The sequence below is a fragment of the Malus sylvestris genome, chromosome 16, assembly GCF_916048215.2.
Source record: "Malus sylvestris chromosome 16, drMalSylv7.2, whole genome shotgun sequence".
In the NCBI taxonomy this organism is placed as follows: Eukaryota; Viridiplantae; Streptophyta; class Magnoliopsida; order Rosales; family Rosaceae; genus Malus; species Malus sylvestris.
In genome coordinates this window covers 36,999,311-37,015,009 of record NC_062275.1, presented here as the reverse complement: position 1 = coordinate 37,015,009, position 15,699 = coordinate 36,999,311, and the positions used below count along the sequence as shown (strand labels likewise).

Here is a 15,699-nt window from a genome sequence, read left to right as displayed (position 1 = left end):
TCAATCTATAGCAGAAAATAATAATAAATAATAAATAACAAAAACAAAATGATTATCAAACGACTCATATATTACCCTTTAAAAACTACAACCCAAAACGAAACAATAATGGGCATTGACAGTTGGGGTGACTGAAATTTATATTCCATTCCGAATGGTGTAGGTCTCATTAAGACTTCAATTTCTACGCCTCTATGCAGTCAAACGAAACCAGAAGCACCCAAAAATATGTCAAAGAAACTTTCAGAAATAAGCAGTCCGTCCACCTCTTCGACTGTGCCTATCATATGCGGTGTTGAACTTGTCGACTAGCTCATTCGTTGTACTGAGAAAAAAAAAGAAATAAACGATAAGGAAATGAGAATACAATTGTCATATTCAGCTACGAACTTCTTTAGTATCATTGAAATTTTGATACAATGCCACATTCAACTACTCTACTGTTTTACCCCAACAAAAATATACGCACGCTGCGGTACAGAGCTACGCAAACTTGGTGAGTGCATTAGTATCACACAGAGGTTTGGATTATGATCTTAACTGTGAATGTAATTCGTAAATTCAACTTACGACAACACCCGTATTATAAACAACTTTATTCTAGGCGTAGGAACAAAATTCGTTACCACACATCAACTGAAAAAAGACAGTAAAATCACCCCCACCCCGAACCCTAAAATCGTTCAGGGCAGGAAATACTAGCAATTTCTAGATAGGTAGCCTCGGGTTTCAAACAGGAGAATACATGGGTATCAAACCCATGTGCCTAAGCTGCTCTGACGGATCCCCCATTTGATCTTCACATGAAAGTCATTGATCTGGAAAAGTTTATGTTTACATTCTATTGTTTATCTTTTTGCTGCAACAACTTTTTTACAGGACTTCCTTTGTAATAAAACGATGGACATTGAAAAGTTTAATTCAGTTCATAAGAATCACATGGAAAGAAAACATATTAGTGCAAGATATGCCACATCTCATACCTTGAGCAGTTGGTCAGAACAGCCAAATATGTAATCAACAAAGTGTTAGCCTTATAAGGTTATACAATTAAAACACAAACGAATGAGTGACTGACCTGATTTCAATGGTAGTTATCTAAGATGCAGCAGCCATGCAAGCAAGACGTGATCGATAAAACTCCAATCTTTATGTTTGCCGTGACAAACGGAAACACCAACTATTCTGTAAACTCCTAGCTTTATGACAATGCTCTATGGGAAACATTAGTTGTCGTGTCTAGGGTTAGCAGGGACCGGTGTTTATATACTAGCCAAAAAGTCTTAGATTCCGTCCATAAGGGAAAACTAAAACTCTCCTTTCTTGGCTCTCAAGTAAAATATCATAATCATATTCAATTAAGGATTCTATCAATCCTATTTCCAATATAAGACACCTTATATAGGATTGATATCTTTAAGAGATCAAATCACAATTAACATTATTCTCCAATATTACATTCCTATTACATAGAGTAGACCACTTAAGGTTGATTTATATTGGATAAATCCAACATTCTCCCACTTGGTCTACAAAATGTAATATTCACGTTTATACTTGAGATTGGAGACTAATGTCACTTTAGTGGCCATGTAACAGTGATTACATCTCGTCCTTAATGCAGCTTATGTCAAATGCATTTCTTAACATGGAACTAACAAGGTTGTAGGATTGACACAACCCAGAACCTTCATAATCACACATGCTAAGATCCTCATTCACATGAAACACAAATTATGATCAAGAGATGAAACTTTAAACTAAACTTTAAATTAATCAAAATGTCTTACTTTATATCATCTCAGGTCCACCTTATTGTAACTCACAAGTTACACTTTATGCTTCTTCGAAGCCTTAAATCTGCCAATGCAGATATCCTTCATCTAATGAAACCACCATAACCTGCAGGTGTGAATACATCTCCAAAACAATCATGCATCACTTTCATTAGATCAATAATAATACAAACGATGTTTGTAGCCAACGGACACAACTGAAAATACCAAATAGGCACATGTCCAAGTAAAATATCCCAAAAACTTCATAAAACAAATTAATTCAACACTTGTGAGCAAGATGAATTAATATGTTTTTGACACTAATCTATGCACCATACCAGTTACTTTCATAGTGATTTCCAACACCTGCGGGCAAGATGGAAATCCTCACAACTGAGGTAGTGCACAAACCATGCCATGACATTTAATATGCAATTTGATAACAACTTGAAATCTGATATATATTTCATCAGATGATTGACTGGCACACGAAAAATGTGACTTAATGAATCCAACTGGAGATTAATATAAATACATGGATTCTATACATACTTTATAGGTCATCTGCAAATGTAAGGCATTACTAACACGAAACTCAAACTCCCACTGATCTGCAACATCGTTACTTAATTTGCAAATCAAAAGTCACTTAAATCATACTGCCTTTGGGAATAGCCTTACTTAGTCAATGAATGCATATTACCTCAATAAAAGGTATAACTAAGCATGAAAGCATTCACTGCTGTTTACACAAAAAATGTGCATCCAACAACCATCTTATATGTATTAATAAGTCCACATTTATGCTAAGTCCTTATGAGCCCCAAAACAATATGATCAATCGAGAAATCTAAATGATTGCAAGTAATAGAAAATGTACGCATATACCAAGTATCCATTTGTGCAACTTAAACATATTATAGACATTTAAGTAACACAAATTCATGGAAGATAGAATAATGCTTTAATAGATTCATGCAAGTTCACTTAGTGCTCAAAATTTTAGAACAACTCCCACTAAGTTATCAGAGTTTATGCTTGCAAATAAGTTAATGAGTGTGAAGCCCAATTTTCGTTCACTAATTCTCCCACTTGGGCAAACACTCGTTAATATATTCTTTCAAAGATGTACCTAAAGAAAATGTCTTTATATATTAGACATAATAAAATAGACATCACAACCAACATAAAGTTGTCAAACAGAATTTCAGCAATGAGTTACACTTACTTTAGAATTTATCATAATTAATTTACAAGCTTGATTGCTACCAAATTTATACTGATCAAAATAGACATACTAATCTTCATAAAATAGAAATACAGAGCCATTTTGGGTCAAAATAGTAGTCTAAAGTCACATCTCAAAAAACATCACAATCTGCCAGTAAAAACTGTCTATACGAGCATGGGTTACTAGTAAATTCACCATAATTAACATACATGGCATAAAATTACGAAAATTTGCAGACACATATTAGACATCTATATGTTAAACATATCCAAAATTCAGGTCATTTGGTGACCATTAGACATATCATTCACCCGATTTAAATCAAGACACGTAATCTGCCAGAAACAATTATGTGCTTCTATCATGAATTTATGCTTCCATAACAAATTCAATTTCATATCATTTCAATTTCGATGTCCAAAGGAAACTTTAGTAGTCAAATTTCATCCTCTAAACCGACATCATAGTTCAAATTGAAAAGATTTTCAAGCATAAGACTTAAACAATGCGTACCTTAGCAATCCTTGATTAACCTCCATGGGTCCAATACTTTGCATCAACAAGTCTCATAAAGTGATACAAAATACATCACGATGCAACCGATTTCCATGCCTTCAAACCACAACCTTTTATGGGGCTCATTGTGGAAATATTTGTCACTAATGACATGGAACTTTATCCCAATAAACTTCATGAAACTAAATTAATTTACACCTGTAGGCAAGAAAATTAACTAGTTTCTAGTACTAGATTTTATGTCACAAAAGTTCCTTCATGAAAAACTTCAACACCTGTAGGCAAGATGAAGGTTTTCACAACTTCTGTGAAATAAAACCCATACTATGCCATCTTAATTAAACTAAAAGAAGTAATCCACACCTGTAGGCAAGAAGATTATCCCTTTTATTCTAATTAAGATGCAAAGTTGACCGAAGTAACTCAAAAACATAGTCCCATTGCAAACTAAGCCGTTGCATCTTGCTTAGTTGAAAAGGCATTGGTAAACTCCGCCCTGAAACAATACAAGAAGTCACATGGATTAATTAACTGTAAGTGACAAAATTATGATAACCTGATTCGAGCTTTGAATTTTTGCCAACAAATGGCACTAATTCCTTCATGACTCCCTTTGACATTAAATTAATCTCAAAAACCTGACAGCATACTTGAAAGAGATTAATCACATATAGAACAAGTTTTATTCCACCACAAGAATGTCAATACTTATCATTATGGAGTCAATTACTTAATAGAAATACTTTATGTAATGGGAAAGAACAATACATTCCTTTAATTTAAAAGCTAAATCACTCAAATCAAACGGGTTCCTTTCCTTTTATATATTTCTTTCCGTAGTACAAAACTACTAAACATAGAGCATTAAAATCATGCATTAGCTTTGTAAATACCAAATTAAATAAAAGGAACAACCAAAATTATTTTCTTCCATAGAAAATATCTCCAATATATGCCCTATATTAGCCTTGAAAAGTTTCTTTTTCTTCTCCCCTTATGGCACATAAAAATTTACTAATTAAAGCACTGTTTAAATTCTGTAGGCATAGGAAAAACCACAAACAATAATACATGTTTGAAAATTCATGCTTATCAATTTAGTCACATACTTTGAATGAAATACATACCTCATGCCTTCATATGTTCACTACTTCTTTATAAACATATGTATAATCACATGATTAACCAAAAATTATAATGCATCACATTCCAAGCTCACGACAATGTTTAAAATTGCATCATCCCATACATGCTTGAACCAACACGCCATTTGCTTAATTATGTTGCCAAAATTTATATTAAATTACCTTCATGTATAAGAAATACTTTATATTCATTGACAAGCATGTATAAAGTTGATATGCGGAGAACTTAACATATGCATCCCTGAAACATAACTTTAATATATGTTATCACAATCATAGGCACAATATATCCGAATAGTATTGATAAATTATAGGATATGACTAATTTCGTCTCCTACAATCAGAAAGATGTCACGACATGGTTGGATTTTGTAGGAACAATATAACACTTCATGAATCCAACATAACCATTCCTTATATAATTTATCATGAAGACCAAAAAGAAAGATCATACTAGAATTTCATAACCGATGTAATACGAACCTCTTCATTGGGCTTGTTCGACTGAGGGATCTTAAGAAATTCTTCAATGCAAGGTTAGAACGAATGTAAATACATATACATGCTATGCGAACTGTAGATACATAATTGGCTTTAGAAAATTATGTATACTTGCTTGATCAAACAATTGCTGGCACTTATGCAATTGTTTCTTGTCACATTAGCGTATCACCCATAGCAATTCATATAGAATATAATTCATGGAAAATATATAAAATTGGATCCATATTCATGACATACTTAACCGATACATGGTAATCAATGTATTTACATGCTCAATAATTAGCACATCACTCATGCAATTATATCTTTATCTGATTACCAATTTAAGCTTTCAGGGATCAACCTGAATATATATCAACCAAAATACCATAAACCATCATGGAAATTAAAAGTCAATGAAACAAACCATTTTGCTTTGGTAGATGACTTCGTTCTGCTTGCTAATCGGAGGGACCTCTTCAGTGAGGTCAGAACAAATATAGCATGCTTACAAAAATTGAGATCATCAGTGGCACATGGTAAATCAATTCAACCAAAACACTAGCATGAAGATTGAAATAGAACAAAACTGTTATTCTTCTTAGCGCCATGATTTCCACTGTAAAATACATAATATAATACCAAGCCTTACATATATGCTTCTTTACGTTCCTATATGATTATAGGATTAACGTCTTCATAATTCATGATCCAGCTTAGGAACTTTTATGCCCTTTTTAGGGTCAAAACTCAATGTTCCACGGTGTAATGTTTCATGACCAATTAAACATACACCATGACGCAGGGAATAAATCGAGATTTAAGCACAAGTCGACCTTATCATAACCCCTAGTACCCCAACAACCCTGGTCGATGCTATACACTCCAAAAACACTCAAAATTCCAATAGGTTGAATACCTTTATCTTTGGGAAAGACTCGGGCCCAATCGTCCTACAACAAGTTGAGAGAGCGGATGTAACATCCGAGTTTTATTGTTGCCCCATTTCCTTCTTTGACATGAATCAACCAACCCCTTTCATTTGTAGTTTGTGCGAGCTGATAGACTACGCTCTCGTTGAGGTCACGAATAAATTTCATGCTTCAATACTATAAGAATATTATATAAATTCTATGCTTCAATTCCATAATTTAATTCATGCTTGATCAAAAGCACCTATAAGCGTAGTTCAAGATAATATTATATAATCCAACATTAAACCTAATAGGTTTTAATTATATAACCAGTGGCTCTGATACCAATTGTTAGCCTTATAAGGTTATACAATTAAAACACAAACGAAGGAGTGACTGACCTGATTTCAATGGTAGTTATCTAAGATGCAGCAGCCATGCAAGCAAGACGTGATCGATAAAACTCCAATCTTTATGTTTGCCGTGACAAACGGAAACACCAACTCTTCTGTAAACTCCTAGCTTTATGACAATGCTCTATGGGAAACATTAGTTGTCGTGTCTAGGGTTAGCAGGGACCGGTGTTTATATACTAGCCAAAAAGTCTTAGATTCCGTCCATAAGGGAAAACTAAAACTCTCCTTTCTTGGCTCTCAAGTAAAATATCATAATCATATTCAATTAAGGATTCTATCAATCCTATTTCCAATATAAGACACCTTATATAGGATTGATATCTTTAAGAGATCAAATCACAATTAACATTATTCTCCAATATTACATTCCTATTACATAGAGTAGACCACTTAAGGTTGATTTATATTGGATAAATCCAACACAAAGTGTCATTGTATTCCTACCAAAAATAAAAAAAGAGGTCAGCATCCACGGGATAAAGATGTCAGCTTAATCAGCAGCCACTATCCACAATCATACATTATGTGAAAAGAGAGGAAAAAATCTCGACAAACAGGCCTTACTTACTTACAGTTATGGATCACAAAATCTTCCATTCCAAATTAACGACAAGATAAAATTGATAATTGGAACTACGAAGCTTAAATTAAGAGCTTTTCTGAGCCATGAAGCATAAGTAATGAGCTCTACCGAATACAGCTCTTACAAATAATATAACAAGTTTATTCTGATGAAACATATATAACTGATAAGGGAAGGACCAAATCTTCTACCATTTTCCCAACACCATCCAAAATTATTATGCCATCTTCCCATTTTTAATTAACGTTTATCTCTCTAATAGTACAATTAAGTGCATAACAAATGCCTTTACTAGTGAATTCGCAATTGAAATGAGGAACACTCACCATCAAAAAGTCATCTTGAAATTTCCCCGATTCTATGGCAGGCAACCTTCTCAAAAGACTTGATACTTGTCGTAGCAGTGAATTTTCACAAGGTATGTCACCTGCTAGTAGAGAAACAAGAGCAATTATTATCAGTTCTGGACCTTTCTAAAACATGGCTCCCAGCAGTATGTATACACAAAGCGCCAACACAAAAGCAAGTACTTGTACTTATACTAAAAGTATGTGCGTACCTTTCTGCATAGCAAGAAGATAGTGATGAAGCACTCTAATTCTGCTATTTAGCATCTTGATAGCACTGTGGATTCCTGTAAGATGAGCAGCCACTGCACACAACCCATGTTGTATTAGTTTGTACCAGAAATAGATGAGTACGTCCAGTTATCTTTTGTGGGGAAGAACCGCTGTGAGATGAGCAACATGATCAACTGAGGACTCACATTGAGTTGCTGCTGAACCTCCATCAGATGGTTTAAGATGGGCAACATGATCAACTGAAATGCGCTCAGCTTCCACCGTCTTTGAAACACACAAACACATACACAAAAAATAAGAACAAAATCGTCTCAGTAAACCCTGGTTGATAATAATGAATAACTTTAGAGTAGAAAATAATGAATAAGCCTAACCTCAATGGTATAGCTTGAGCTGACAAAGATTAGCTGTGGAATCCCATCAATGACATGCATCTCTACAGTATAGAAAAAAATGTACTTATTAAAAGAAATTGTTCACATATACAAAATATGTGTTCTCTACTAGTTTTAATTAATTTTTGACAAAAACGATCTTTAAAGAATAATTTATAATATTAATTGTTTCAATAAAAAACATGAAGGTTCGTCCTCCGATCATGGAACCTTTTGAGGAACTATTCCTTGTCTTTTATAATATTAAGTAGCCAAAATTTTTCCCAACAAAGTTTAGTTATATTAAATTAATTAATTTAACCTATAAAACAGATAACTTATACTTTGCGCCCTAAAAAATCACATCATATAGCTTGTCATTCTGAAAATCAATTATACAAAGGACAAATAAACTTGTGCATCATATACCGTGCTCATTCTGTTTGGCCATAAATAAATGATTGTATTCATAACATAGGCACTTGGGGTAGTGACCTTTTTTTATGAAGGATTTTAATTTGTAGTAATATAAATAAAGTGGCCGGACATTGAGGTTTTCTCTATACAATTTTGGAGAGATAATTTGGCTAGAGTTCATGGAGATTTGCAGACTTTTCCATACAAAGTGTTTTTATTTATTTTTTCTTCTTAATAGTATTTCATATGATTTTAATTATGAATATGCATAACTAATCTATTTTTCATACAAGGTGTTTTTAATCTTTTCTTCTTAATAGTACTTCCTTTGATTTTAATTATGTATGCATATTTTGAATTGTTAATCACTGTGTTTAAACTATCTCTATATCTTGATGCTTGATTATTATTAGGATGTTTAGATAAGTAATTAGATGCAATTTCTTGGAATGCCACCCATAAATTGATGGATGCTCATTGTGATTAATAATTATAATTTCACTTAGGACGAATGTCACGTCTTACGGGTTTGATGGTTTTCCAAAGGTTTTCACAAAATATAATGAGTCATGCATGTTTACATTTGATCGGAATGCCAAAGACGGATTGCATGTTTGTATACATTCTATCTTGAATGCCACAAGTATAATATGCATTAGGAAAACCTAACATTCAAAGTTGCATGTGTAATTCATAAGTAGGTTCGCCGGATTGGTATTCATTTTCACTTATAAGTGAGATGTCTTAAGTTCAATTCTCGTCAAATGTGAATTTGAACTACATTATTAATAGTTCATTGTGAGGCTAAGCCTATTCTCCTCTCCTAGTGTAGATAATATCATTTATTAAAATTAAAAAAAAAAGCTGGCAGAATCCTAGAGGATATCTAGAAGTAGATATTGCACCCTCTTAGGAGTTATGATTACTTGTGGTGTACGCCAATTCCTACATTGTAGGAACTTCAAGACTTAAATGATTTGATTTTGTCCATATCCGGATCAAATCACGTATCTTACAAAACAAGCATGGTCATCATGCGGAGCCGCTAGTACTCTGCCTAATGCCCCCGAACACTCATGCTGGCATCGCTACTCCATCTGAACCAGCTCCGTGAGTCCATGGTCGAACTTCTGAGGTAATAGTATTCGGATTAGCCTTACTCAGTCCCTAGAAAATCATGGGCCGACACTTATAAATCATTTCTGATGGTTTTCTTTAAATTGAAATAAATGGTTTTCTTTAAATTGAAATTGCCTTCAAATGTGCCACAAATTCTGCAAATACTTTCTTCCATATGTAATGTGATCACCTCCGAGTGTTGATTCTTCTTTCTACGTTCAAAAGATAATTCATCCACAGTTTTTCAATTGGAGCAGGCACCTTTAAACATCAGAATTTTGATGAAATAAATGTTCACTAATACATTAAATTTCGACATGTCAAGGCTTACGTGGCACGCACCATGAGTCTCACATATCGTACACAAGGCATATGACTCATCAAAACTGGACGAGTCATCAAAAGTGACACGTGTCGACATTTGACTAAAATTAATTAAGGAATTCTCTTTATTAATTCTTTGATTAGTTTTAACTTAAATAAAGTAAATTTATCGATTTAAATTTAAATTATGATTGATTATCTAATTATTTATTATTTAATTTTTTTTGTCGAAGAATAGATGTTAGATTAAAGAGTCATTGAAGTTTGAACCCACACTGTAGTACAAAGACAACACTCCTCTTTACCGTTGTGATAGAGGGCCACTTGCGATTATTTGATGAAGTCAAATCACGAACCACACCCTATGTTCGGATGTTGAGTAGAGGCTTCTAGTAATTAGCTTTGTAGCGCATGAACAATTCATCAGCAGTATTATTGTCTGAAATTTTAACAAGGTAGCCCAAATAAAACATAAAACAAAAGATTATTCAAATTTCAATGTTGAAAAATAGATTCAATTCTGTGAGATACTTTTCACAAATCACATATAAGATTATCGCTCTTTTACTTCCATGTAAGTTGCCTATAGTATACAATCTCTACCTTAGCTCAATATAAATATATGCTTCTATCCGACAAGACGAAGACGATGATTAAGCGCATTCGGTGCCCACTCAATCGTCATTTGTATATCATTGTACAGAGAATGAACGATACACTCCGTTGCTGCAACTCCAAATCTGTAGAATCCAAGACCGACCCCTTGCAGACAAAAAGGGAATTACAACTTCTCAAAAAACTGTGCTGCCTACTTCTCAAGAGTTCTTAAAAAGTACGATTATCTCCGGGAGGCCAAGCCTTTTCCCATACTGGACAGCCAGCCAACCCGCAAAAGAAATGTATGCCACAAGTAAACAAGTGCGCCTGAAGCCGGTAGTAAGCACTCTTGCGGCTAAAATCTGAGGCAACCTAAATTTCATTTGCTGCAGGAGTCTAACAAAGATTATGGAGATTAAAGAAGTTAAAAACCCACTAATAACTCCAGCTATTGTTTCCCACCTCCATAACCCACCTCGTTTCTGGCTGACAATCCAGGAGTGTAAAATCTTCGTCGCCCTGAAATATAAGAGACACCGTTACTAAGTAAGACCATACAAGAACAAAATACAAAACACAAAACATAAACATAGGCTTTAATCAAGTTCTACTCCATTATCAGAACAGAGATATAGTGTCTCTATTTTTCATTTTAGCTAATAGAATTAAATTCCTTCTTTGTCTAACTTTTATCAGAGGTGACAGGAAGAGGAAAGAAAAAGAAAGGCGGGTTACAATGGTTTAGTGCGTTGTCAAAAGCCTTCAACGAAAGATAGCATCACAACTGTTTCCACTTAATCCTCTATATACTACTATCAGGATAAAGTTTTCCTAAATAAGAAGAAATTGTTGATTGATATAATGTTCTATGGAAGAAAGAACATAGGGATAGTCTGGACTCTGGAACATGAAAAGTACTACCATCGCCCAAGGGAGAATTGTTGGACTAGTTAAGATTATCTCCTATGGGAGTGAATACTAAAGTGGATAAAGCTACAAATAAATTTACACGGTACAGTAAACACTAGAGATTATGAAAGGCTGGAACAATCATTTCGCTAAACAGATGGCCTGGCTACACAAGTGACAAATGTAAATGCAATAGATTGACATGGGACAAAGAGTGGACGAGACTAGAACTCTTTTGTAGGGAACAATCATAATGAGAGAGTACATGCACTATATAACAGTGACAACGAAGGTGCTGTCCTCTCTTTCTCAGATTTGCAACACAAATACTCCCTCCATTCCTTCAGAAGTTAGTCTTTTATGAAACTATGTGCCAATGTAGTGCAAGCAGAAGCATGAAAGATATTTTCCTTCTACAAGTTTTCTTCTGCTGTCATGGTTCCACAGAACCTTTTTTACAGGTATGCAGCATCAGCTCCAACTGCTTCTTTTGATAAGACGCTGTGGCTTGTATGTATTTAAAATTTTAAGATACAAGTAATCATACACATACCATATTGACTCCGCCCAAACCACCTCGCCCATCACCACTGTTCTAATCAAATAGTAGATCGGAATTTCATTCGGAACTTTCATATATCGTTTCTTGAATTTTTATGATATTATTTCCATGTTTTCGGAACCAATATATCCATCCATGCTGATATATTACCTTCTTTTTGAGATAAGCAATCTATCTAGAAAGGCTATCCTAACGTATTTATGTGATTAAGTGCAGTTATCTAAACACTCACATTTTGGAACTAATTTAGTCCATGAAACAATATCCATACAAATAGAACAAACTGATAAGCTAAAAGAAATAAGAAAAAAGTCAGTTTGCTCACAGGATGCGATATCTTCTAATCATCTCAAATGTAGACGGATCTTTAGCTTGGCAACTGAAGAAACCATCATGATATAAGCTAACTTTGGAAATGCCATACGTGTACCAGCAGTCATAAGTTTCATTGACCTAACAAACATGAGAAATTAAGAAAATTCTATCACGGAGTTAAAGAACCATAATGTTCAACTATGATGTTACTTCGATGGTAAAAGTGATATTCATATATATTAGTTTCAACCAAAATTCAAAAACGATTTTTATGCTGACCACAGTGTAAACAATTGAAAGGCCTTGCACGATACCTTGAATTTATCTTTGGTCAACCATGCAGCACCAAAATTAGGTCTGCAATTAAGAGGAAGGGCCTCATTTGGAGCCTCAGCCAATGCAAGCTGAGTCTGACCGGAAGACTGATCTTTGTATTCCACCTGCAATCAGGAAACCCAAGAATTAATATTTGAATGAACAGACATGCAAAGCAGAAACTGCTACATACCATTGTCCAGTTCATGAAGTAGGAAATTACCTAAACAAGAAAAAGGGAAAAACAGAGAATTTGCTCTGAACCCCTTGGGTTTTATTCTGACACATGGAGTCTCTATAAAGTTTATCTTGTATTACTAGACATCTAGAAACAGATATAACTTGTGTTAATCTTTCGTGGTTTGACTCCAGTCAAGTTTATCAAGAATTAGAGGAACCATGGTAGCATGACCGTAAAGCATAATTTCTTTAAACTACACAACAGAGACTTTATCAGTTTACCTATAAAGCCAACTTGCCAATTACCAACTGTTTTTCAAGAAAAGAAGGCTTCACAAATGCCATCCTACCACTACATAGAATCTTCATAGTACTCTTTTGGTTCACGGATAAACTGCACTTACCTCAAACTTGAAGAAAAACCTAACAGAGACGCACTCAAATCCAAATCTCTAACAAAATAAAGTTCCAACTACAAATTGTGCGTGGAAGCTAAAGCTATGCAATCAGAAATTGCAACTATGATTAGCATACAAACTGATTTAAAAAAACACAGGTTCGTGCTGATAAATATAGTTTGAAGTTTCACCGTAAGTTAGAGTACCTTAAAAATTGAAGCCCAGTAGTAATCATAACGGCATCGAAACCTTCTTCCTTGAAAAGGATAAAACACATGCTTGGCTTTATAATTGAACAGTCCAAGCTCACACACTTTAGAAGACTTAAGATCAACACCTGCAAAAATGAAAAACCGCTCCCACTCGATTATTATGATTTCGTGATCGATAATAAACTAACTACAGATCCTTGTGTTCCACAAACTTAACACATATCTACACAATTCTAACACAAAATGGTGATTCCAAATTTCCAACTAACAAATTTGCATTAAAATCATTATATATGCTATGCAACCACAGCAAAACAAGCTCCTTTTGTTACAGCTCAACAAACAAAAACAAATTTGAAGAACTCTATTCTGCAATTCGATTCTCATTTCCAAGTCAACAAACAGTGATTTTCAAGAACATCAAAATTATTTAAATAAATAAACTTACTGCTTGAGACGATCCTGCACTGAGAGGACACTGAAATTGAGCTCGGAATTGAAGAATTGGCGACGAAAACGGCGACGAAGGCGACCAACAGCGATAGTGAAAAGAAAGCAACGATAAGGAGAAGGAGACCCAGAGACCACCGGAGTATTAAATTGGCCACGCTGCCCTTCACAGAGACCTCCTCAGAATCCATTAAGCTTGGTACTTGGCGTAAATTAAAGGGCATTCGTGGGGTTTTCTGCAAAAGGTCCAGCCACCGGAACCATTTATCCGGTGAATGGAAACCCCAGTCCAAGAGCACTGAACACAAGGAAGAAGAGGAATTATTGATTTTTTTTTTTTTGGAGTTTTAACAAACATTTTTTAATGAAAGATTACATTTTTTTTTATACTATTCAATACACCTTCATTTGCCATTTTTCATTAAAACTAAATTTTTTCTTTTTCAGATTTTTGTTAGTCTTTTTTTTCTTTTTTTTTCTTTTTCGCTTCTTCTCTCTTCTTCTTCCATCATGTTTTCCCCTCTTAATTTGTTTATTCCCCCAGTGGCCTTTTACACAGTATTAAAAAGTGTTGAGCTTAAATTCTGTTTGTGGTAGATTTAATATTTTAATCTAACAAAATTTATTGTTTGACAAAAAAAAAAAATATATATATATAGGGTTTTTATCACAATGGTCCCTGAAATTGACCATCACCATCAAAATGATCTTTGAAATTAAAAATCAATCAATATAGTCCCTGAAAATAGATGTTGCAAATCAATGTAGTCCTTTCATCACAATTCTGTTAAAAATACCGTTAAGTGCTGATGTGGTACATAAATGGGCCCCATAAGATTTACGGATTTTTATCACAAACAATCTCTAAAATTGACTCACACCAACAATATGGTTTCTGAAATTGAAAATCAATGAATGTAGTCCTTGAAAATATGTGTCACAAATCAATATGATCATTCAAACACAATTCGGTAAAAAAAAAAATTGTTATGTGTTGATGTGGGTTTAATAATTAATTAAAAAGTTGTCTAAATACCTTTTTGTACAATGAATTTTTTTTTCTTATAGTAGGGCCTACTCCGAAAAGAGATACCTTCCATAAATTTTCAAAGACACAAGGTTTAACCAAGAGCTAAGAGGGGGAGTGGTAATAGTTTTCAACCAATAATCGACACATCTCGGTTATAACTTCATTTTCTCAAGGCAGACCTCATCGTTCTTTGCATCACCAGACCATTAGGGAAGAGTTGAACAAGCTCTCCAAGATTAAGGTTGTTGATGCGCAAAATCAGTGAGGACTTTGGTAAGATGTTAAGTTTGTGACCTTCACTAGATTGCTCCGGTCACTAGTATGAATAAGTATGTAAATGGATAGGGACATAGAAGCAAACACAATATGTACATGATTTATCCAGATTGGCTACGACAAACAGCGATAGTGAAAAGAAAACAACGATAAGGAGAAGGAGACCCAGAGACCACCGGAGTATTAAATTGGTGTTGCAAATTAATGTGGTCATTCCTTTACAGTTCTGTTAAAAATACTGTTAAGTGCTGATGTGGTACATAAATGGGCTCCATAAGATTTATAGATTTTTATCACAAACAATCTCGGAAATTGACTCACACCATCAAGATGGTCTCTGAAATCGACCCACACCATCAATATGGTTCTTGAAATTGAAAATCAATCAATGTAGTCCTTGAAAATAGGTGTTGCAAATCAATATGATCATTCCACCACAATTCTGTAAAAAAAAATTGTTATGTGTTGATGTGGGTTTAATAATTAATTAAAAAAGTTGTCTAAACACCTTTTTGTACAACGAATTTTTTTTTTCTTGTAGTAGGGCCTACTCCGAAGAAAGATCCCTTCCATA

General features: G+C 34.1%; 2 protein-coding genes across 2 annotated transcripts; both read right to left on the bottom strand.

Annotated features, from left to right (window-relative positions):
* Positions 1-35: 35 nt before the first annotated feature.
* Positions 36-8,472, bottom strand: LOC126609343 (COP9 signalosome complex subunit 6a-like). Its single transcript, XM_050277278.1, has 8 exons — positions 8,451-8,472; positions 8,022-8,083; positions 7,833-7,911; positions 7,626-7,718; positions 7,393-7,493; positions 6,914-6,923; positions 984-1,029; positions 36-325 (listed from the first exon to the last, which is right to left on the bottom strand). Exons 1-8 carry the CDS (start codon positions 8,470-8,472, stop codon positions 244-246), a joined length of 495 nt encoding a protein of 164 aa, XP_050133235.1. The 3' UTR covers positions 36-243.
* A 1,874-nt stretch (positions 8,473-10,346) lies between these two features.
* Positions 10,347-14,175, bottom strand: LOC126607386 (uncharacterized). The gene is made up of 5 exons (XM_050274945.1): positions 13,818-14,175; positions 13,364-13,494; positions 12,579-12,704; positions 12,275-12,402; positions 10,347-10,997 (listed from the first exon to the last, which is right to left on the bottom strand). The coding sequence occupies exons 1-5, from the start codon at positions 14,041-14,043 to the stop codon at positions 10,697-10,699; spliced, it is 912 nt and encodes a 303-aa protein (XP_050130902.1). The 5' UTR covers positions 14,044-14,175; the 3' UTR covers positions 10,347-10,696.
* Positions 14,176-15,699: the final 1,524 nt, after the last annotated feature.